Source organism: Plecotus auritus (genome assembly GCF_963455305.1).
Source record: "Plecotus auritus genome assembly, chromosome: 5".
Taxonomy (NCBI): Eukaryota; Metazoa; Chordata; class Mammalia; order Chiroptera; family Vespertilionidae; genus Plecotus; species Plecotus auritus.
In genome coordinates, this window is record NC_137776.1 from 11,193,946 (window position 1) to 11,216,615 (window position 22,670).

At 41.4% G+C, this 22,670-nt stretch overlaps 1 protein-coding gene across 9 annotated transcripts in view; it reads right to left on the reverse strand.

Annotated features, from left to right (window-relative positions):
• Nucleotides 1-554: 554 nt before the first annotated feature.
• The window catches only part of SUMO1 (small ubiquitin like modifier 1), a 36,189-nt gene continuing 14,073 nt past the window's right edge, over nt 555-22,670 (reverse strand). For 3 of the 9 annotated variants that reach the window (XM_080668179.1, XM_080668178.1, XM_080668177.1), the window contains 4 exons: nt 12,378-12,452; nt 10,794-10,871; nt 5,185-5,256; nt 555-1,518 (listed from right to left, as the gene is read on the reverse strand). In XM_080668179.1, coding sequence (XP_080524305.1) covers nt 1,450-1,518; nt 5,185-5,256; nt 10,794-10,871; nt 12,378-12,452 — 294 coding nt within the window. In that variant the 3' untranslated portion in view covers nt 555-1,449. Of the gene's footprint in view, nt 1,519-3,408; nt 3,518-3,929; nt 4,027-5,184; nt 5,257-10,793; nt 10,872-12,377; nt 12,453-22,670 lie in introns of all 9 variants that reach the window. The other 6 variants (XR_013960602.1, XR_013960603.1, XR_013960601.1 and 3 more) reach the window with 5 other exon arrangements.

The window sequence follows — 22,670 nt, forward strand, 5'->3', positions numbered from 1 at the left end:
AATTAAACGGTTAAGTGGTTAGCCAGCTGGTGTTGCTCAGTGGTTGAGCATCGACCCAGGAGCCAAGAGGTCATGGTTCAATTCCTAGTCAGGGCACATGCCTGGGTTGCAGGATTGATCCCCAGTAGGCGGCGAGCAGGAGGCAGCAAATCGATGTCTCCCCTCTCTCTAAAAAAATCAATAAAGATAAATAAAACTTAAAAGGTTAGGCCCTCTAAAAGAAACTAATTTGGTATTTTAAGTTTAAATATATAAGATATAAAGAAATGAAAGAAAAATATAAACAAAATATACCAAACCTTAAGTAAGCAGAGAACATTTTGTTAGAGGAAAAACTGAAATTATCAATATAAATCAATTAAGAATTTTTGACGTGCCCATTTATTCAACATGACTGGGTGTCATATATATGCACCATACAGAAATATCAAGTTTTAAAAACACACACAGAACACTGATCATTTAAGAAGGTATTGTGGCCTTAATTGAATCCTTAATTCAGAAGGCACTTCAGTAACTTTCAGTGCTTCAAAGTCACGATCATCACTGTACAGTACTGAAGAAAAAATTTATTTGTTCCATATACAAACAATAATTTCCAGTATTATTCAAGAAAATCTTGTTTCAGCCATTTTTTTCTTTCTATACAATAAAAATAAAATGGAACATTAGTAAGATTTTTACAAACATTTTGTTTATTTTAATGAAGCTGGTACAGACAATGTCCATTTAAAACCCAAATCCCAGGCCAAAAAGTACAAATAAAATCAAAAAGAGCAGTGTTCTGTTGCACACACTTCTGCATGAATAACTTTATTAACTGCTAATGAAAATTAAAACTGTTCTGGGATCTTCTGACAAGATTTTTCTTTACTCTTACAATGCTTTCTCTTCAGTGAAGCCATCTTTGGAGTTAGTCTTGACTCTCACCTCATCTGTCATCTTGACTCCAACCTGATATTCCTCTTCTTTTGGTCCAGACCTTCAGATTTTAAAAGTAGCTTCAAGCTGAGAAAAGGTCATTTTTCCACTGTTCAGTTCTCTGAAAAACTTCCACCTCCCACTGAAAGTCACAGTCCAGGAGTGAAGCAATTACATGCTAGAACTTCAGGGCCAATTAGAAGTCATTATGAACACTTGCATTGGTCGACCTTATTTATATCACAAGCCTGAAAATGCACAGTCCTGAAAAAGGTGGCCTCCCTGTGCACACACGTAATATTTCAAAAGGAGAGGGCAATATGAAGGAGGCTGACATTTGATCACCAAAAATCAGCACAATGAAAACAAACAGTAATGAATAATGGGCACTAGAATTCAAATTACCAGATGTTTTAAAGAGATGGGGGGGCATCAGTTTTCAATTCCATTTTAACACCACATTACAAAAGAACTATTTTTAAAAATAAAAAAGGATTGAGGGAAAAGAAAAGAAAATAAAAAGAGTTTCTAAACTGTTGAATGACCCCCTGTTTGTTCCTGATAAACTTCAATCACATCTTCTTCCTCCATTCCCAGCTGTAAGAGAAAAGGAAAATATTTTAGAATATAAAAGCACTGTTTTTTTAATTGGCTGCAATTATGTGGCCACAGTTTTAAAGAACAAAAGGATACAGAGGCAATCCATAGTTACACTGTTCTAAGACTATGAGTCCTGGTTCCTTTAATCTAAGGACACATAGAGATGTGTCAGTGAAGTCATTTATTATTTTGCTTAATCAATTTCACTTCCCAGCTTATTCACCATATAAAACTTAAGTGTTTATTGAACAGGACCTTAGAGGAGTTTAAAATATAATGGAATGTGTATTTAATAGTTTAAATAACCCTGCTGGAGTGGCTCAGTTAGTTGAGCATCATCCTATACACCAAAAAGTTGCTGGACAAATACCAGGATTACAGGTTCAATCAATATTTCTCTCTCACATTGATGTTTCTCTCTCTCTCTCTCTCTCTCTCTCTCTCTCTCTCTCTCTCTCCCCCCCCCCCCTCCCCTTCCTCTAAGCATCTCCTCTGGTGAGGATTAAAAAATAATAATAGTTTGCTGGGCCAGTGTGGCTCAGTAGTTGAGTATCGACCTATGAACCAGGAGGTCACGGTTCAATTCCCAGTCAGGGCACATGCCCTGGTTTCAGCTCAACCCCCCAATAGAGGGTGTGCAGGAAGCAGCCGATTGAAGTTTCTCTCTAATTGATGTTTCTATCACTCTCCCATCCCCTCTCTCTAAAATCAATAAAAACTTTTTTTTTTACAAAATTAACACCACCCATAAAGGGCTTCGTGTGCTCCAGATACTACAACCTGAGAAAGACACATCACCAATTATATAGTATTCCACCCAAAAATACATAACATGAATCCAGGACTTTCTGGAAAACAACTGATTTGTTTTCCTTAAAATTATATATGTAATGGACGACAAAGAATAGCTGAGGAAATGTTCCAAATTAAAGATGATTAAAAAGGCACTTGAGCTGTAACTGGTTTGGCTCAGTGGATAGAGTGTCGGCCTGTGGAGTGAGGGTCCCAGGTTCGATTCAGTCAAGGGCATGTACCTTGGTTGCGGGCACATCCCCAATAGGGGGTGTGCAGGAGGCAGCTGATCGATGTTTCTCTCTCATCCATGTTTCTAACTCTCTATTCCTCTCCCTTCCTCTCTGTAAAAGGCACTTGAGTAAAGTATGTTGACACGGAACTGGATCCTGCGATGGGAGAAAATCCTATCTAATAAAGAGGGAATATGCTAATTGATCCTCACGCCATCGCAAAGATGGCAGCGCCCACAGCCAATAAGGAGGGAATATGCTAATTAACTGCCCTGCCCTCAAAAATGGTGGCACCCATGCCCTAACCGGTTTGGCTCAGTGGACAGAGCGTCGGCCTGCGGACTCAAGGGCCCCAGGTTCGATTCCAGTCAAGGGCATGTACCTTGGTTGCAGGCATATCCCCAGTAGGAGGTGTGTAGGAGGCAGCTGATTGATGTTTCTCTCTCATCAATGTTTCTAACTCTCTCTCCCTATCCCTTCCTCTCTGTAAAAAATCAATAAAATATATTTTTTAAAAAATGGTGGCACCCACAGCCAATAATGAGGGAATATGCTAAATGCTGCCCTGCCCTCAAAGATGGCGGCACCCACAGCCAATAAGGAGGGAATATGCTAATTGACTGCCACGCCCTCAAAGATGGCAGCACCCACAGTCACAAGATGGTGGCGCCCAGTCCCCTCAGCCCCACTGGGGCGGCAGGTGCGCAGCAAGGCTGGGCCCGCCTCCAGACAGGCCTGACGGCTCTGTGCGCCTGCCTCCAGAGTCCCCCAGTCCCCTCAGCCCCCCCAGCCGCCCAGGGCCACCCGAGGCTTGCGCTGCTGGCAGTGGCAGCAGCAGAGGTGTGATGGGGCGTCACCTTACCCTGATCGCCGGGTCGCCTCCCGCCCCTGAGGGCTCCCAGACTGTGAGAGGGGGCAGGCTGGGCTGAGGGAACCCCCCTCCAGTGCATGAATTTTTATGCACCAGGCCTCTAGTTTATTATAAAAGACATAATTGGGACAAATGACAAAATTAGGTTGTAGCTTCAAGTATTCTAATAATATTAAGTGTCCTAAATTTGATTAACAGTACTGTGGTTACATAAAATATACTTGTTCTTAAGAAATACACACTAAAATATAAACAAATAAATAAATAACATATTAAGTAGTAAATGGCCATAGCACATGCAACCTACTCCCAAGTGGTTCAAGGGATATATATATACATTTACACATGGGAGGGGGGGATGAGGAGGGGAGAGAAGTAATAATAAGCAAAGGTGGAACAATATTAAAACAGGTGAATCTAGGTGGGAGAATGTAAAATTTTTTTGTACTACTCCTGCAACTTTTCTGCAAGTTGAAAATTATTTCCAAATAAAAACTTTTACAAAGCCCTACCAGGTTTGGCTCAGTGGTAGAACGTCAGCCTGTGGACTGAAAGGTCCCGGGTTCGATTCCAGGCAAGGGCACATACCTGTGTTGCGGGCTCAATCCCCTGTAGGAGGTGTGCAGGAGGCAGCTGATCAATGATTCTCTGTCATCATTGATATTTCTCTCTCTCTCTCCCTTTCCCTTCCTCTCTGAATTCAATAAAAATATATTTAAAAAAAAAAAAACTTTTAAAAAGATGGAGACATGTTAAAAAGAACACAGACACCAACCTGAAGGGGCCCTCACTGGCCAATAACCCAAGAAGAATACTCAGTTTTAAAGTATTTCCCTACAAATTACAAATTAAAAAGAAAAATGGTAACTTTACAATGAATAAATCTAGCAGTTACCACCTTAAGTTACCAAAGTTAATATTACCCACAACAAGACAAATGGTCATCATGTATTTCCTGGTGTGATGTACTCACAAGTACACAGCTTCTCTGTGCCACGCGTACCAAAAATACAAAACTGAATCTAATAATGAGGAAATGTCAGACAAACCCAAATTGAAGGAATATATAAACAGAACCAGGTTATATGATAAAACAAAGACACAGAAGCACTTAAAAACATAAATCAAGGTGACATAGCCAAATACATTAATATATATACTAAGCTTCTGTATCAAGTTCTCGAAATGGTCAAGTCTAAATCGAACCCTGGCCAGGCACGTGCACCAAATGGCTGCCAGTTCCATTCCCAGTCAGGGTACATGCCTGGGTTGCAGACTGGAGCCCCAGTAGGGGTTGTTGCAAGAGGCAGCCAATCGATGTTTTTCTCTCACACTGATGTTTCTCTCTCTCCCTCTCCCACTTTGTCTCTAAAATTCAGTAATAAAAAAAACTTTTTTTAAAAAAAGTCAAAATCAAACCATAAAGGTCACCCTCACAATGAAAGTGTACCAGAAATCTGCCAAATTTGAGAAATATCTGTCCATCTTCAAAAAGACATAGTATGTGTCTTCTGACAGCCTCAGTACCCATTTTACTTTCAACCTCTCTTTTTATTGGCACTTTTGAAGGAAATATATGGGAAGTTCAATTCAAAATATTCTTTTTCTCTCTGACAAATGATATACCACTTAAATCAGAGAATATTCAAGAAGTGGGCAGTTTAGTAACAACAACAAAAAAGAAGTGGGCAGTTTAATACCAGTGAACCAAATCATTCAATGCAGAACTTAAAATTTTTCTTAACTCAAAGAAGACATTTTACTCACTTCTTTTGGAGTGTGATTATCAGCAATTCTCTGACCTTCAAAGAGAAACCTGAGTGAATTCATTGGAACTCCCTAAAAAGGAAAAAAGAAACCATATATATACATATATATGGTATATATACAAATCTTAGAGGAGATAAGAACTTTGATGCACAAAAAGCAAACATAAAAGCTTCAAAAGAATACACAGAACATAAAACTAGACAGCTAACCCTATCATCATAATACAATTTTTTATTTCTATTTGCTAGGCCCTCCCTGTTCCAAGTATTTTACATACATAATCATATATGTTCATCACCTTATCTTCATTATACAGCTAGGGAATCAAAGGTATAGACAGGGTACAACAGCTAGCCAAAAATTTAAGGCTAAATCTATTCTAAGCCTCTGCTCTTGACAACTATTTTACAGTTTCCTCTGAAATCTGTAAGCTAAACTCTATCTATATCTAGAATGATAAAAGCGTAATCGACCAAACAACCAAACAGCAGAACGACCGTCCATATGACCTTCAGGACAGCCACACTATGACACGCACTGGCACCAGGCCAGCCAAGGCAGGTGCGATGCGATTGGTTGGGGGGCCCCGCCATCGCCCCATGATCACCCCACAGAGGGAGGCCCAGGCTACTCTCTGCGGGGCCATCTATGGGGGGACTCCGCGATCGATCGCCCTGCAGAGGGAGGCCCAGGCCAGCCAAGCGATCGCACCCCAAGCCTGTTGCCCACAGAGGGAGGCGACCAGTGGCAGCGCCGCACAGATGGCAAGCAGTGGCAGTGGCGGGGGGGGGGGGGAGGGGGGGGGAGGAGCGGGGGAGGGTGCAGCTGCCGGCAGCCAGGGGAAGGAAAACCCCAAGAGGTTCTGATCCCTGGCCAGGCCTAGGGATCCTACCTAAGGGGTCCCGGATTGCGAGAGGACACAGACCGAGCTGAGACACAGACACACAGACACACAGACACACACACACACACACACACACACACACACGAATTTCGTGCACCGGGCCTCTAGTAAGATAAAATCAGAAATTGGATGAGCACCCTAACTAGCTTCCAGCTACACAAGCAAAACTGGTTTTAAAAGATTAAATCATAGCCGAAACCGGTTTGGCTCAGTGGATAGAGCGTCGGCCTGCGGACTGAAGGGTCCCGGGTTCGATTCCGGTCAAGGGCATGTACCTTGGTTGCGGGCATATCCCCGGTGGGGGGTGTGCAGGAGGGCAGCTGATCGATGTTTCTCTCTCATCGATGTTTCTAACTCTCTATCCCTCTCCCTTCCTCTCTGTAAAAAATCAATAAAATATATATTTAAAAAAAAAAAAAAAGATTAAATCATAAAAATCTGGTAAAGCACAGTAGCTATCCAGATAAGCTACAATAAACCTGTGATAGCATACAGAGCACTATAAATATCACAAAAAATGTTAAAATATACTTTTCTAATCATTTGTTCAACAAAATAGCTGTAAGAAGGGAAATGATAATTTAAAGAGAAATAACTAATAAATACAAATCAAGAATTATTTATTCAGTCCAAAAGTATTATGAAAGTCTTGTTAAATACCTAACATATTAAGATTTTTGTTGACTGCTTAAACACCATCCCAAAAACATCAAAAAATTAAAACTATCTTTCCATATGTACTACACATAAGTATATAAGACCACACACACTTACCCTTCATTTCATTTTAAATTCTTCCAGGGATATATTTAAAAAAATAAATATAACTGACAAAGGCAGAACATGCTTTGATTTTAACTTAATTATAGGATCTTTTTGAAAAAGAAGCATTATATTGTGTTTGGGTCGAAAAAGTTTCTATATGCCCTAAGTCCAGTGGTTCTCAACCTTTCTAATGCCGCGACCCTTTAATACAGTTCCTCATGTTGTGGTGACCCCCAACCATAAAATTATTTTCGTTGCTACTTCATAACTGTAATTTTGCTACTGTTATGAATCGTAATGTAAATATATGTGTTTTCCGATGGTCTTAGGCTCTACAGCAGCGGTTCTCAACCTGTGGGTCACAACCCACGTTGAGAACCGCTAGCAGGGTCGCCTAAGACCATCGGAAAACACATATATTTACATTACGATTCATAACAGTAGCAAAATTACAGTTATGAAGTAGCAACGAAAATAATTTTATGGTTGGGGGTCACCACAACATGAGGAACTGTATTAAAGGGTCGCGGCATTAGAAAGGTTGAGAACCACTGCCCTAGTCGGTTTGGCTCAGTGGACAGTGTCAGCCTGTGGACTGAAGGGTCCCAGGTTCGATTCCGGTCAAGGGCACATGCCTGGGTTGTGGGCTCAGTCCCCAGTAGGGGGTCTGCAGGAGGCAGCTGATCAATGATTCTCTCTCATCATTGATGTTTCTCTCTCTCCCTCTTCCTTCCTCTCTGAAAGCAAAATATATTTTTTTGAAGAAGTTTCTACAAAAAAAATGAATAAATGCAAAATGGAACTAGGCCAGCATGGCTCAGTAGTTGGGCATCAACCTATGAACCAGGAGGTCACAGTTTGATTCCTGGTCAGAGCACATACCCAGGTTGTGGGCTCAATCTCCAGTGTGGGGCGTGTAGGAGGCAGCCAATCAATGATTCTCTCTCATCATTGATGTTTCTCTCTTTCCCTATCTCTCTTCCTCTTTGAAATTAATAAAAAAGCATTAAAAAAAAAGTTGAGCCCTGACCGGTTTTACTCAGTGGATATAGCGTCGGCCTGCGGACTCAAGGGTCCCAGGTTCGATTCCGGTCAAGGGCATGTACCTTGGTTGCGGGCACATCCCCAGTAGTGGGTGTGCGGGAGGCAGCTGATCGATGTTTCTCTCTCATCGATGTTTCTAACTCTCTATCCCTCTCCCTTCCTCTTCTGTAGAAAACCAATAAAATATATTTTTTTAAAAAAGTTGAAAATGATTCTAAGTTGTTGTTATATTTTAACTAGAGGCCCAATACGTGAAGATTCGTGCAAGAATGGGCCTTCCTTCCCCTGGCTGCCGGCACCGCCTTCGCTCCTGCAGGAGCCGCCTTTTCGCTCTGGCCCAGAGCCGCCTTTCCGTCTTCCCATGCTGCCCAGAGGCCCGGAGCAGCTGGGACAATGCAGAACACATGCATCGTGGCCATGGCGACGACGCAAGCATCCCGCCCACCCCTGGTTGCTCAGCACCTGCATATGCAAATTAACCCACCATCTTTGTTTGGGTTAATTTGCATACTAACTCCTGATTGGCTGGTGAACTTGTTGAGCCCCAATTAATAAGACTTTAATGGGTTTAAAAATTAACATCAAAAATAGAAGAGACAGAAATGTTTACTGTTTTACTTATCCTAAGTGATCTCTTTTTCTTCTGGCAAAAGTGATTTTTACGTAAGTAATTTAAACTGTAAAAAGAAACCCTCCGGAAAACCTACAATACCTGAGTTAATAATATCATGTAACACAATTCAATTATTAAACTATATCTTGGTGTCTCCTCTATACAGATGGTCCCCAACTTACGATTTTTTTGACTTTACAATGGTCCAATAGTGATGATATGGGTGCAGTAGAAGTTGTACAGTTCAACCTTGAACAAATGGGTTTGAGCTTCTCAAGTCCAATTACACATGAATCTTTTTCAATAAATGTGTACAGTATTATAAATATATTTCCTTATGAGTTTGGCTCAGTAGATAGAGCATCAGCCTTCAGACCAAGGAGTCCCAGGTTCAATTCCGGTCAAGGGCATGTACCTTGGTTGCAGGCTCCTCCCTGGCCTGGTCCCTGGTCAGGGCTCCTGCAGGGAGGCAACCAATCGATGTGTTTCTCTCACATCAAAGTTTCTCTCTGTCCTTCCCTCTCTCTTCCATTCTCTCTAAAAATCAACGGAAAAATATCCTCGGGTGAGGATTAACAAAAAGAAACAAAAAATAAATACATAATGGTGATTAAATGTTTTTAAAAAAAGAATACAGTAATAATACAGATAACATACAAAATAATCCCTGTGTTGTTCAAGGGTCAACTGTACTTCAACATTTGAATTCTGATCTTTCCCAGGCTAGTGAGATGCAGTACAATACTCTCACGATGGTGGGCAGCAGCAAGCTGTAGCTCCCAGTTAGCAATGCGATCATGAGGGTTAAGTGTACTGTGTTGCCAGCATTTCTGGATATTGTGTTCTAAGCATGTTTAAGATAGGCTATAATAAGCTATGACTTTCAACAGATTAGGTGTATTAAATGCATTTTTGACTTATGATATTTTCAACTAATGATGAGTTTATTGGGACACAACCCCATTTTAAGGTGCATCTATATATTAATTCCAAGTACATTTATTTTTTTTAATGTATTTTGTTAATAATGATAATGGGCAACATTTACTGAACGTTGTTAGGCATCAGGGTAAGAGCTTTATGTAGGTCATCTTATTTCATCTTCATGGGGAAGGCACTGTAACACTCCTATTTTTCTAAGGGGAAAACAAGGCACATAACTTGTTCTTGGTCCCACAGTCACAGTCAAACAGTGATGGAGCCCAAATTTGAATCTAGAAAGGTTAAAGGAATTTGTTATTGATATAACTCATAAAGGCCAGATTCTATGAGAATTTGGTATTACTAAATTAAATAGACTTCTATATGATTATTTAAAAGAGAAAATCCCTTAATACTGAAAGCACAAAATGCAATTAGCAGTTATCAGTAGTACTATGTATAAATTAATACTTAAAGCCCTAACCAGTTTGGCTCAGTGGATAGAGTGTCGGCCTGCGAACTGAAAGGTCCCAGGTTCGATTCCAGTCAAGGGCATGTACCTGGGCTGCGGGCACATCCCCAGTAGGTGTGCAGGAGGCAGCTGATCGATGTTTCTAACTCTCTATCCCTCTCCCTTCCTCTCTGTTAAAAATCAATAAAATGTATTAAAAACATTAAATTTAAAAATAAAATAAAAAATTAATTAATACTTAAAAATATAATATTGCCCTAACTGGTTTGGCTCAGTGGATAGAGCGTCAGCCTGTGGACTGAAGGGTCCCAGGTTCGATTCAGGTCAAGGGCACGTACCTTGGTTGTGGGCACAACCCCAACAGGAGGTGTGCAGGAGGCAGCTGATCGATGATTCTCTCTCATCAATGTTTCTAACTCTCTATCCCTCTCCCTTCCTCTCTGTAAAAAATCAATAAAATATATTTAAAAAAAATAAAAATATAATATTGCCCTAGCCAGGTTAGAGCAGCCCAAGGATGGAAGGGCCTTAGGTCAAGGGCACATACCTCCCTGCAGACTCAATCCCCAGCCACAGCCAGGATGTGTGCGGGAGGCAACTGATAGATGTGTCTCTCTCACATTGATATTTCTCTTTCTGTCCCTCTCCCTCCCTTCCACTCTCTCTAAAAATCAATGGAAAAAATATCCCAGGTGAGGATAACAAAGACAAAATAAAACAAAAAGATAATTATTAGTAAATTTAACATATGGCTAAACATTCGTGGTTACAAACAAGATTTCACAGCAATCACCAAAATGTACTTGCCTTTATTACATACACTGGTAAGCCATAAAAATAAATGAATGACATATAAAGCATTGTATTTACTACAATAACATACAAACCTGTCTTTGACAGTATGATTCTTTGAGTTTCTTGAGATGTGTTGTCATTTTCACTTTGAAGTGAATCTCACTGCTATCCTAAGGAGATACAAGAGAAAAATTATGCTTCTTTGTGTAAATTATTTGTTTTACTTGAAACAAATAATTACACAAATAGAAGCAAACCTTGTTACCTGTATTTTCCTACCAAAGTATTTTTTCAGTATTCATAACAGGTGTTATTAAAACACTCTAATCATTACTCTATACCCATTTCAAAATAAACTTAATAAAACAAACATAAAGACAATCTGTCTTGAATTTTTAAGTTAGCAGTGTAAGTAAAAGCATCAAAGAATACATTCCTTCATAATTGCATGCCCATCCTATATATGTAAAATAAAAGCTGAATTATTACAAACCCCTCCCCAAAGCAACTCAAAACAAAAAGTACCTCCCCTGACAACTGAAGTCACTGAACTATATACTCTAAAATGGATTTTATGGTATGTGAATTATATCTTTAAAATTTTTCAAAGTAAGAAATCACAGTAAATGAGAAGAATATGAACACGTAATCAATCTATCTATATAAAAGCCTAAGCAACTGACACAACCGAACAACCAAACAGGCTGAGTGGGGCGATCAGGCCGGCGGGGTGAGGGGCAACCAAACGACCGAGCAGCAGGCTGTGTGGGGCGACCAGGCTGGCGGGGGTGGGGGGGCAATAGGGGGCAACCAGGCCGGTGGGGGGGCGGGCAGTTGGGGGTGATAAGGCCGGCAGGGGGGCAGTTAGGGGCGACCAGGCCAGCGGGGGGGGCAGTGAGGGGCGATCAGGGCGGCAGACAGAGGCAGTTAGGGGTTATCAGGCTGGCAGGCAGAAGCGGTTAGGGGCGATCAGGAAGGCAAGCAGGTGAGCAGTTGGGAGCCAGCAGTTCTGGATTGTGAGAGGGATGTCCCCAGTGGGATAGGGCCTAAACGGGCAGTCAGACATCCCCCGAGGAGTCCCAGATTGAAGAGAATGCAGGCTGGGCTGAGGGGACCCCCCCCCCCCCGCCCGCCACCATGCACAAATTTCGTGCACCGGGCCTCTAGCAGAATATAAACCAAAAATTACAGCTCACTGATAATCTGAGAAATGTAAAATAAACACATCATCTTTATCACCTGGCCTATATGGCTCAGTGGTTGAGCATTTATCTACGAAACAGGAAGTCACAATTCCCTCTCCCTTCATCTCTGAAACCAATAAATATATATATTTTTTAAAAAAGAACCCTGGCCCACATGTCTCAGTGGTTGAGAGTCAACCTATGAACCAGAAGGTCATGGTTCAATTCCAATCAGGGCATATGCCCCGGTTGCAGGCTCAATCCCCAGGAGGGAGAGTGTGCAAGAGGCAGCCAATCAATGATTCTCTCTCATCATTGATGCACCCCCTCTCTCCCCATCCCTCCCTCTCTGAAATCAATAAAATATATTGTTTTAAAAAAAGAAGATGACAAGAACCAAAGTCTTTTTGTCTTGCCAGTCAGAATTATTCCTGTGTGTCACAAATTATTCACATATTCAAGGAGTCGTCAAAGAAAAATAACGAAACTCACCTGTCCAATGACTTTGAGTTTAATGTATTCTCCTTCCTTCTTATCCCCCAAGTCCTCAGTTGAAGGTTTTGCCTCCTGAAAGAAAAGTACTTTTAAAGATAAAAGTTCCTACATTCTATTTTCATTACTCACTTATGAGTACCTATTACTTTAGCTCAGGGTACAAAATATGCACTTGAGAATACAAAGAACATGTATTTTCTTGGCCAGTCAATTAAGCAAAAATACCCCAAGTCAATTACTGGCCCAAACACCAGTTTATTAGAAATCAAGAAACCGGTCTCTTATCATATCCTAGAGTAGCATGGAAATTTTCACTTGGCCACCAAATTATCCGCTTATTTAAATATATACTCCATTATTCGTAACAATTTCAAACTGCTAATCAAGCCTCACACTTGATAAAAATATAAGCAATGATACTGTATTTTACAAGTAAAATCACAAGGCCATCACCTGTGTATCTCATGCTGGTGATAACTTAAAACTAATAAGTTTTCTTTAACATTCAAAATTTAACAGAACCTATGAAACTAGAAGTAGCTTTTAACAGGAAAATACAGGTTAGTGTCTAGGGAAATGCTTAGATAACAGAATTGACTTTATTCGTGTGAATCCTTCCTTGCCTGCTTTGCATTCTGCAGAACTTTCAACATTTGCTGACTACTGCATATTATGGCAGCAGGCAAAATTAACCTTTAGTGAGACAGTATTTCACCTGAAACTAGAAGACTGTCTTAAATATAGTCTCACCACCACATTTCTATGAATTTGTATTCACAGAAAACAGCTGCTTTTTTCTTTATGTATCTACGGAGGGCAAGGACAGATTATTCCACGCAGTGAAGAGCAACAAAGCCCCGAGTTCTCTTTACTCCTGGGAGGAGTGTTAGTAAAGAAGCTTTGTTTAAGTTAGCACAAAGAATCCACCCCAGCCCCAGCAGCAGTAAGTCAGCACAATAGGGAGCATTTTGCTCCAGTATTTCCTAGATAGGGCAGCTACAGAGGCTGCTCAGGACAAGAGTTCTTTCCCCGCCATCGTCCACAGGCTTCAGAACTCTTTCTACAGCACAGCTGCTCTTATTGTGTAACTACCCCGATCAAGAAGTATTAGCAGCTCCCAGTACTTTAAGGTATAGAATTAAACCCCACAGCACCGCACTGAGTTCCTCCACTGCCAAGCTCAACTCTCAACTTTTTTCTTTACAAACCCAAGGATTCCTTTACATTGGACTATTTACTGTTCCCCGAAAACGCCCCTCAGCATTTCTCCACCTTCCACCCTTTGAGGTCTCTGTTTCCTTTACCAGGAATATATATATCTTCCCTCAGCTCTCTTGAAATCATCTCAGGGAAATGCACCCCTCATCATCTGAAGTCAGTATTTAAAAAACGCTTCGAGGAACCAAAGCATGCCTCCACCTTCCAAATGGGATTAATATTTTCCTTTAATGCTCTTATTTGCAACCTATTCATATATTTTATACCATTTATTCTCAATTAAAAATACTCCCTCCTCAATCGGCTTCTCTACTTGTTGTCCTCGTCTTTTTCACCAAACTTCGTGTGAGAGTACTCAACAAGGGAAGACAAACAACCCAATTAAAAGATGGGCAGACACTTCTCCAAAGAGGACATACAGATGGCCAAGAAACATGAAAAAAAAATGTTCAACGTCCCTTGTTATCAGAGAGATGCAAACTAAAACGACAATGGCTACCATTAATAAATCAATAAACAAGTTCTGGTGAGGGGAGAAACCAAGATGGTGGCATAGGTAAACACCTAAACTGCTGCCTCGCACAATTTCAAAACTACAACTACAAGACAAAATGGACATCATCCAGAACCACAGGAAGGCTGGCTTAGTGGAAATTCTACAACTAGAAGGGAAGAGAAAAGCACACTGAGACTCAGAGGAGCTGCAGAAGGCAGAGGTACAGAGGCGCACGTGCAGAGAGGGCTGGCAACTGAGTACGCGGCTGGCTTTCTCAAGCAGGAGGGAGACAAAAGTTCCTGACTGCTCTGAACTCCAGTTCCGGGCGAGACTCTGGGGACCCAGACTCATACAGGGAGAAACTAGACTGTCAAGAAAGAGAAAAGCACACTGAGACTCAGAGGAACTGCGGAAGGCAAAGGTATGGAGGCGTACGCGCAGAGAGGGCTGGCAACTGAGCACGCGGCTGGCTTTCTCAAGCGGGAGGGAGACAAAAGCTTCTGATTGCTCTGAACTCCAGTTCCAGGTGGGACTCTGGGGACCCAGACTCACTCGGGGAGAAACTGCACTGTCTGGCAACTGGCAAAACTCGAGGGTGGCTTTCTCTCAAGAGGTGCTTGCAGCAATTACCGAGGGACACTGAGACCCGGGTTCCTCTTAGGGTAGGGCTGACGGGAAGCCTTTGCTGTCTGCTCCACCCTGAGACTCCGCCCCATCCAAGCTGAGCACAGAGGCTTTTGCAAGTCTTGTCTCATAAGGGTGTCTCCAGCACAGAAGTTCTCCCAGCATAGACACAGCTGATCCTCATAGCTAATTGGCCTGGAGGTCAATTACTCCCAGTGACACCATCAACAATCAAGGCTTAACTACAACAAGACTGTGCACACAGCCCACAAAGGGGTGCACCAAGAGTGTCCACCTCAGGTAACTGGGGAGGCTGAGCCACTGGGCCCTAATAGGACACCTAGCACACAAAGCCACGCTATCAACTCAGGGAAGCAACCAAAATGCGGAGACAAAGAAACAGGTCACAAATGGAAGAAATGGAGGAAAGCAAACAACTGGATATAGAGTTCAAAACCACAGTTATAAGGTTTTTCAAGAATTTTCTAGAAAAGGCCAATATATTTAGTGAGACCCTCGAGGATATGAAAAAGGACCAACTAGAAATTAAGCATACACTGACTGAAGTGAAAAATAATATACAGAGATCCAACAGCAGACTAGAGGATCACAAGAATCAAGTCAAAGATTTGAAATACAAAGAAGCAAAAAACACCCAACCGGAAAAAAGAATCCAAAAATATGAAGATAGTGTAAGGAGCCTCTGGGACAACTTCAAGCGTACCAACATCAGAATTAAGAGGGTGCCAGAAGAAGAGAGAGAGCAAGATACTGAAAACCTATTTGAAGAAATAATGACTGAAAACTTCCCCCACCTGGTGAAAGAAACAGACTTACAAGTCCAGGAAGCACACAGAACCCCAAACAAAAGGAATCCAAAGAAGACCACACCAAGACACATCATAATTAAAATTCCAAGGGCAAAAGACAAAGAGAGAATATTAAAAGCAGCAAGAGAAAAACAGTTAATTACCTACAAGGGAGCACCCATATGATTGTCAGCTGATTTCTCAACAGAAACTATGCAGGCCAGATGGGACTGGCAAGAAATATTCAAAGTGATGAATAGCAACAACCTACAACCAAGATTACTCTACCCAGCAAAGTTATCATTCAGAATGGAAGGGCAGATAAAGAGCTTCACAGATAAGAAAAAGCTAAAGGAGTTCATCACCACCAAACCAGTATTATATGAAATGCTGAAAGGTATTCTTTAAGAAGAGGAAGAAGAAAAAAGAGAAAAATTATGAACAACAAATACATATCTATCAACAAATCTAAAAATCAAGTGACTTAAAAATCTGAGGAACAGAATAAACTGGTGAATATAATAGAATCATGGGCATATAAAGGGAGTGGACTGATAATTCTCTGGGGTAAAGGGGTATGGGGGGTGCAGGAAGAGACTGGACAAAAATCGTACACCTATGGATGAGGACAGTAGGGGGAGGTAAGGTCAGAGGGTGGGGTGGGAACTGGGTGGAGGGGAGCTATGGTGGGAAAAAGGAGAAACAATTGTAATAATATGAACAATAAAGATTTGTTAAATTAAAAAAAAAAAAAAAACATCATTGCAATAGCATACCAGACGTAACGATCTTGCTTCCTTCAATTAATTCTCCAAACTACCACCAAAGCCATCACTCTAAAATGTAATCCAATCTGCCCAGAAATCTCAGGGTTAAATTCAAACTCTTTAGCTGACACACATTGGTCCCTCCTGTGCTGGTCTGTCTAGCAATCCAGCCTTATTCTCCTATCTCTCTTGCTAATACTATCCTTTGCTCTAGCCATACCGAACTATCTACAATTTCTTGAACATGGCACACTCTACCTTATCTCCACTATCTCTGTACATACTAATTCCCTCTGCTTGGAATGCTCTTTCCTATGCTATTCCCCTTTCAAGACCACTCAGGCATCACTTCTTCAAAATTATGTCCCTGCTTACTTGCCTGAACGTTCCCACACTCCTTACTTCTATCCTTTATAACCACATATTTAAATATCTGTATCTCCCAGCAGATTGAGTTCCTTTTGGTATGCCTTACTCTTCTTTGCATTTCTAGTCAAGCATACTGCCTAGAACTTTGAAGATACTCAATGTGCTTGTTAATAAATAAGTTAATGTTTTCTGTGACCATTTTGAATGTCCTATCTTCCCTACAAGTCTACAAGGAGAGAATCCAAGTTTTTTCATCTTTATAATCTCTACTGGAGGCCCGGTGCACAAAATTCCTGCACAGTTAGGGTCCCTAGACCTGGCTGGCGATCAGGGCCAATCTATGGGGCAACCAACAGGGTGATCGGGGGGGCCCCCCGCTGGCACCCGCCTTGACTGGCCTGCGGGCTGGGGGCAGCTCCTGCATTGAGTGTCTGCCCCCTGGTGGTCAGGGCGCATCATAGCGACCAGTCATTCCACCATTTGGTCAGCCATTTGGTCGATTTGCATATTAGGCTTTTATTATATAGGATAGTTGTCAGGCAAACACTAGGCAAATTCTGTTGTCAGGCAAATTCTTTAATGTTGTTGAACTAAGCTGACAGCACTATTTTCTGTACCAATCTTACTAATGCTTCATACTTCTACTGCACACACTAGTCTGTCCAAACAAAAATCCTTTCAGTTTTTTTATATTCACCATTGGGTAAGAGATAATTCACTTCAATTTAGTAAGAATATGTAAATGCCAGGATCTGAAATTTCCAAAAGTATGCTACCAATTTCCCTAGTCACTCCACTTTGGTGATCTCTTCCCAACGCTGAAGCACTGTAACAATGTGCCTGTGCCCCTTGCTTAACAGCCCCATGCTTGCCTAATGCTGTATTCCAACTTTTCATGTGCTTTTTTTCCTTTGACGGACTAGTCTGGAAAATGAGGTGATCTTGGACAAAAACGCCAAGTCTGTCCCCAGTAATCTCAGTATCTTCTGTATGATGCCTCTCCCTCTCTCCCCTGTAAAAAAGCAGCCAGTACAGAATGGTATGACACACCAGTTACAAAACAGTGAAAGCATTCAGCACTGTGTCTGGGACACCAGGTCATCAGAGAAAAGAGAATCCCAGGAGCTCTGGTTGGTTTGGCTGTAAAAAACACACAGCCCCAGAGCAGAAGACACTGGTAATGGAAAGAAAAGTAAATGTATGCACAAGATCAAAGAGAGGAGCTGGAAACCTCCACATTTTCAGATATGTGCCATCCACAGAATGAATCATGGTAACTAGAATGATGACGGAATTTATCAGACACTACACACCATCCACTCTTCTTTCCAAGAAATAGATGGAGCCTGACTGGTGTGGCTCAGTAGTTGAGCATCAACCTATGAATCAGGTCATGGTTTGATTCCCAGTCCGGGCATGTACCCAGCTTGCAGGCTCAATCCGCAGTACGGGTGGTGCAGGAGGCAGACAATTATTGATTCTCGCTCATCATCAATGTTTCTCTCTCTCTCCCTCTCCCTCCTCTCTAAAATCAATAAAAAATATATTTAATTTTAAAAAATACATAGATGGAACAGCTTGGAAATAGAAGACAACTAAGGGTCTGAAAACTAGTCTGGAGAGGATGGAAGACACAGCAATCCTCATTTACAAATGTTCAAAATTCATGAGAAGGATTTTATTGTGCAATTTCAAAGTCAACAAGAACTCTGCTTAAAATCACTCTGGCAATCAGTATGTTGACAATTCAATCAACTGGAGCGAGAGGGCATCTAATTTAACTACCCTCAATCTGTCACTGACCCTTCCAATTGTACAAGGATTGTTCATTCTTCTGAAACAGGGGTGGTTTGGGGGAAAACCCAAAAACATAGAATATATTTACTCTTATTTGATGGCATTAACAGATCTGTTTGTTTTTTTTGTAAAAATACATTTTCACTGAATCTAGAGCAGAAGGGGGGGGAGAGCGAGCGAGCGAGCGAGCGAGCGAGAGAGAGACATCAATCAGTTGCCTCCAGTACGCACCACAATCTAGGATCTAACCCACAACCTGGGTATGTACCCTGACCAGGAATCGAACCGGCAACCTTTCATTGAATGGGATGACGCTCAACCAACTGAGCCACACCAGCCAGGACAGATCTGTTCATTTTTCAAGGTGTGATAATAGTATGCTGGTTATGTTAAAAGAAAAAGTCATTTCTCCCATACTTCAGTGGATATACCACAATTCTAAAAACACAAAAATACATACATACTTTCATTTTTATGCTGCATATATTCACACTTGATGAGACAGTACTAGAGATTTAGAATGAAACTGACCAGATTTAGCTCCATAGCCTCAATGTTTAGTAAAGCTGTCAAGATACTGGATCTTCTGGAAATTTACATGCAATCCTAGAACTGTGGTTGAATGCAAGATATGCACAGCCAACTTCTCAGGAATTAAAATTATAGCTGAACTGGTTTTATAAAACATCCTCTTGGAGTCTAGACTATGGATCTATGCAAAACCTGGAACAAATTTATTTCAGTGTATTCAAAAGTACTAGCAAACAGATTTAGAGGTATGGCAGCCTTGTTAGTTACTATCCGATATCCATTTTCTCCTTCTTCCTTACAAAGGAAAGCCTAAATCTGGCCAGCTAAAAAACATACTTCTCACCCTAGACAGTTTGGTTTAGTAGACAATGTCGAAATGAAGGGTGGCAGGTTTGACTCCAGTCAAGAGCACGTACCTCAGTTACAGGCTCGATCCCTGGCCCTGGTCAGGTCGCCTGTGGGAAGTAACCAATCAATGTGCCTCTCTCACATAGATGTGTCTCTGTCTGTCTCTCTCCCCCTCCCTCCCTCCCACTCTTTCTAAAAAATCTATGGAAAAATATTCTTGGGTGAAGATTAACAAAAAACAAACATATTTCTCAGCTGCTCTTATGGCCACGTGATGCAGTGCTGGCCAATCCTATATAATAAAAGGCTAATATGCAAATAGACTGAACAACTGGTCGCTATGATGTGCGCCGACCACCAGGGGGCACACATGGAACATGGTGGGCATCTGCCGTGGCGAGATGGTGAAGCAGCTGAGCAGGGGCGCTAGACCAAGGCGGGGCACCAGTGGCTGTCATTGGGGCGAGTCTCTGGTGGTTACGGAAAATTCTTTGCTCCCATGTGCCGTGATCCTGCCCGGCACTCACACCTGCTGCTGGCACCGGCGCCGGCCCCGATCACCCCTAAGGGCTTCTCCACCCTCCCCCTGCTCCTAAGGGGCGATTGCCATCAGCAGGTTCGAGCAGGGTCAGTGCTGTCAGCACGTGGGAGCGGCGGTGGCGGGAGCAGGGCTGGAGGCAGACTGGGGACTGGGGGCTGAGGTGGGAGTGGCTAAGGATGGGCTGAGACCCACCCCTGTGCCCACTGCAGCCTCGCAGCCCACTGTTCCTTTCAAGGTGCATGAATTCGTGCACTGGGCCCCTAGTAAGATATAAGATGGCATATTTTTTCCTTTTGCTCCTTCCCTTTCTCCATCCCTTTCTCTTGCCTGGAACAAAGAAACAAAATAACCTTTTTTGTGACTGCAAGGAGACAAGCATGAGAGTGAACATCTGTTAAGGATAAAGAAGAAAGGCGTATGAAGGCATTGTGGAACTGCCTTACTAGTCCTGAACTACTTATGTCTAGACTTTATGTTCCATGAGAAAATTAAGCTGCATATTTGTTTAACCTAATGCATCAGACTTTCTGTTATTCAGTTCAAAAGCAGTTTGAACTGACATAGAAGGTGCTGTAAATAGATATCATTTGGCTTATGTTAAAAATAGGTCCTAAAGCCCTGGCCGGAGTGGCCCCGTTGGTAGGAGCTTAGTCTTGTACACCGAAAGGTTCGATTCCCAGTCAAGGCACATACCTAGGTAGCAGGTTCAATCCCCAGCCCCAATGGAGGTGTATGTGGGAGGCAACAGACAAATATTTTTCTCACATCCATGTTTCTCTCTCACTCTCTCTTTCTCTGCCCCTTCCCCTTTCTCTCTCTAACAACAACAAAATCAATAAAAATGTCCTCCCGTGAGGATTAAGAAAAACTTTAAAAAAATATACAGGTCCTAGAAAACTACCTCAAATGTGCATCAAAAGCAGAATGATAAGTAAATCGTAGTACAGTCACACAATATAAATAAAGAGAGGAAAGAAAGGAGTGAAGAAGAGAAACACCAATTTCTGTTCCACTTATTTATGCTTTCAATGGTTGATTTTTGTATGTGCCCTAACCAGGGATCAAACCCACAACCTTGGTGTATGGGAATGATGCTCCAACCAATTGAGCTATCCGGCCAGGGCCCACGTGACTTTTTTAAAGAAGTAGAATATTAGAGAATTACTTACCCCCCCCCCAAAAAAAAATCACAATTTCTGTAAATTCTAAAATGAGATACTGTACTACACCAGTCTTAGAGAAAATTATCCATAATAAGCCCAATGTTCTGGAAGAAGCAAATGATCTGATCGTGGAGATAAAGTTACCAAGTAACTATTGTTAATAGAATTCAAGATCATGAAGCAAAAACAACAGAAAATGAAAACCACTCCATGACAACCAGCCCTTAATAACAAAACATCCTGGGAATTGAAAGTGGAGGAGGAACATACCTGCTGCTTCATGTTTTTGGGGCAACCTTCCAATTCTAGGGTCTAGAATGGTGCCTTGAACATATTGGCATTCAATACAGACTTGTTAAATGAATGAATCTGACCACTTTAGGAACTTTTACTAAGTATGCAGTCACTGTACTGGACACTTCGGAAATAAATGATGAATAAAGGCTGATTCCTGGCCTTCAAAAGTGAACAATCTAATGGAAGGTACTTAAATAGTTAACACTACATATAAAAGCTAACTGCTATGGGTAGTTTATGGCTGCTTTATAGCTTTGAAATTGGAACTATTCAACCTACTCTTATGAGAACTCTAACCATAACAATCATATTCTGCTTTCAAAAAACAATGAAATATTTTTTAGGTCAGATTTTCTTTGTAATATTTTGTTATAACCTATATACTTGCAATATCCACTAGCAACACTTCATGTATCTGTCAGACTACCATTTCTCTCAAGTCATAGCTACAGTTCAGCATACTTATTCTATTTCATAAATAATAGTATACATAATTATTAATTCTAATACCTACCCAGTTCATCATATTTCCTATCTCAAACTTAAGAGTAAAATCAATAAACATCAACAAGGAAATATAAAGAACACTGCAGGGGTCTGGAGAGTGTGGTTCATAGGCTGACGGGTCGACCTATGAACCAGGAGGTCACAGTTCGATTCCCAGTTGGAACACATGTCTGGGTTGCAGGCAGCAATCAATGATTCTCTCCCATCATTGGTGTTTCTATCTCTCTCTCCCGCTCCCTTCCTCTCTGAAATAAATAAAAATATATTTTTTTAAAAATACAATTAATGTGGTGGATTACAAATGACTACAAATTCTTTTGTTATTCTTCCCATTGAGAAACAAAATCTGTCTTTCCCTTGGTGACTACAATTAATAATACTGAATTGTATGTATATTTAAAAGTTGCTAAGAAAACAGATCTTAAAAGTTATCACAAGAAAAAAATTTGTAACTGTGTGGTGATGAATGTTAACTGAACTTACTGTGATCATTTCACAATATACACACACATATCGAATCGCTATATTGTACAATTGAAATTAATATATGTCAATTACATCCCAATTAAAAATAATTCCGTCAGTAAGTAAGTAAACATATAAATGTCTTTCCCTTGAATTTGGCCTTAGTGACTTGCCTGACCAACAGAAGGCAGGAATGACTTCAAGGATCGGTCCTAGGAGGCCTGAGGTTTCCACCCAGGGTTCTCTGGGAGTACCCACTCTCCCTATGGGCCCTGAGATGGTGTAAGTCTGACTATCCTGTGGTCTCCATGCTGAAAAGAACACATGCTGAGCCCTAACCCGTTTGGCTCAGTGGACA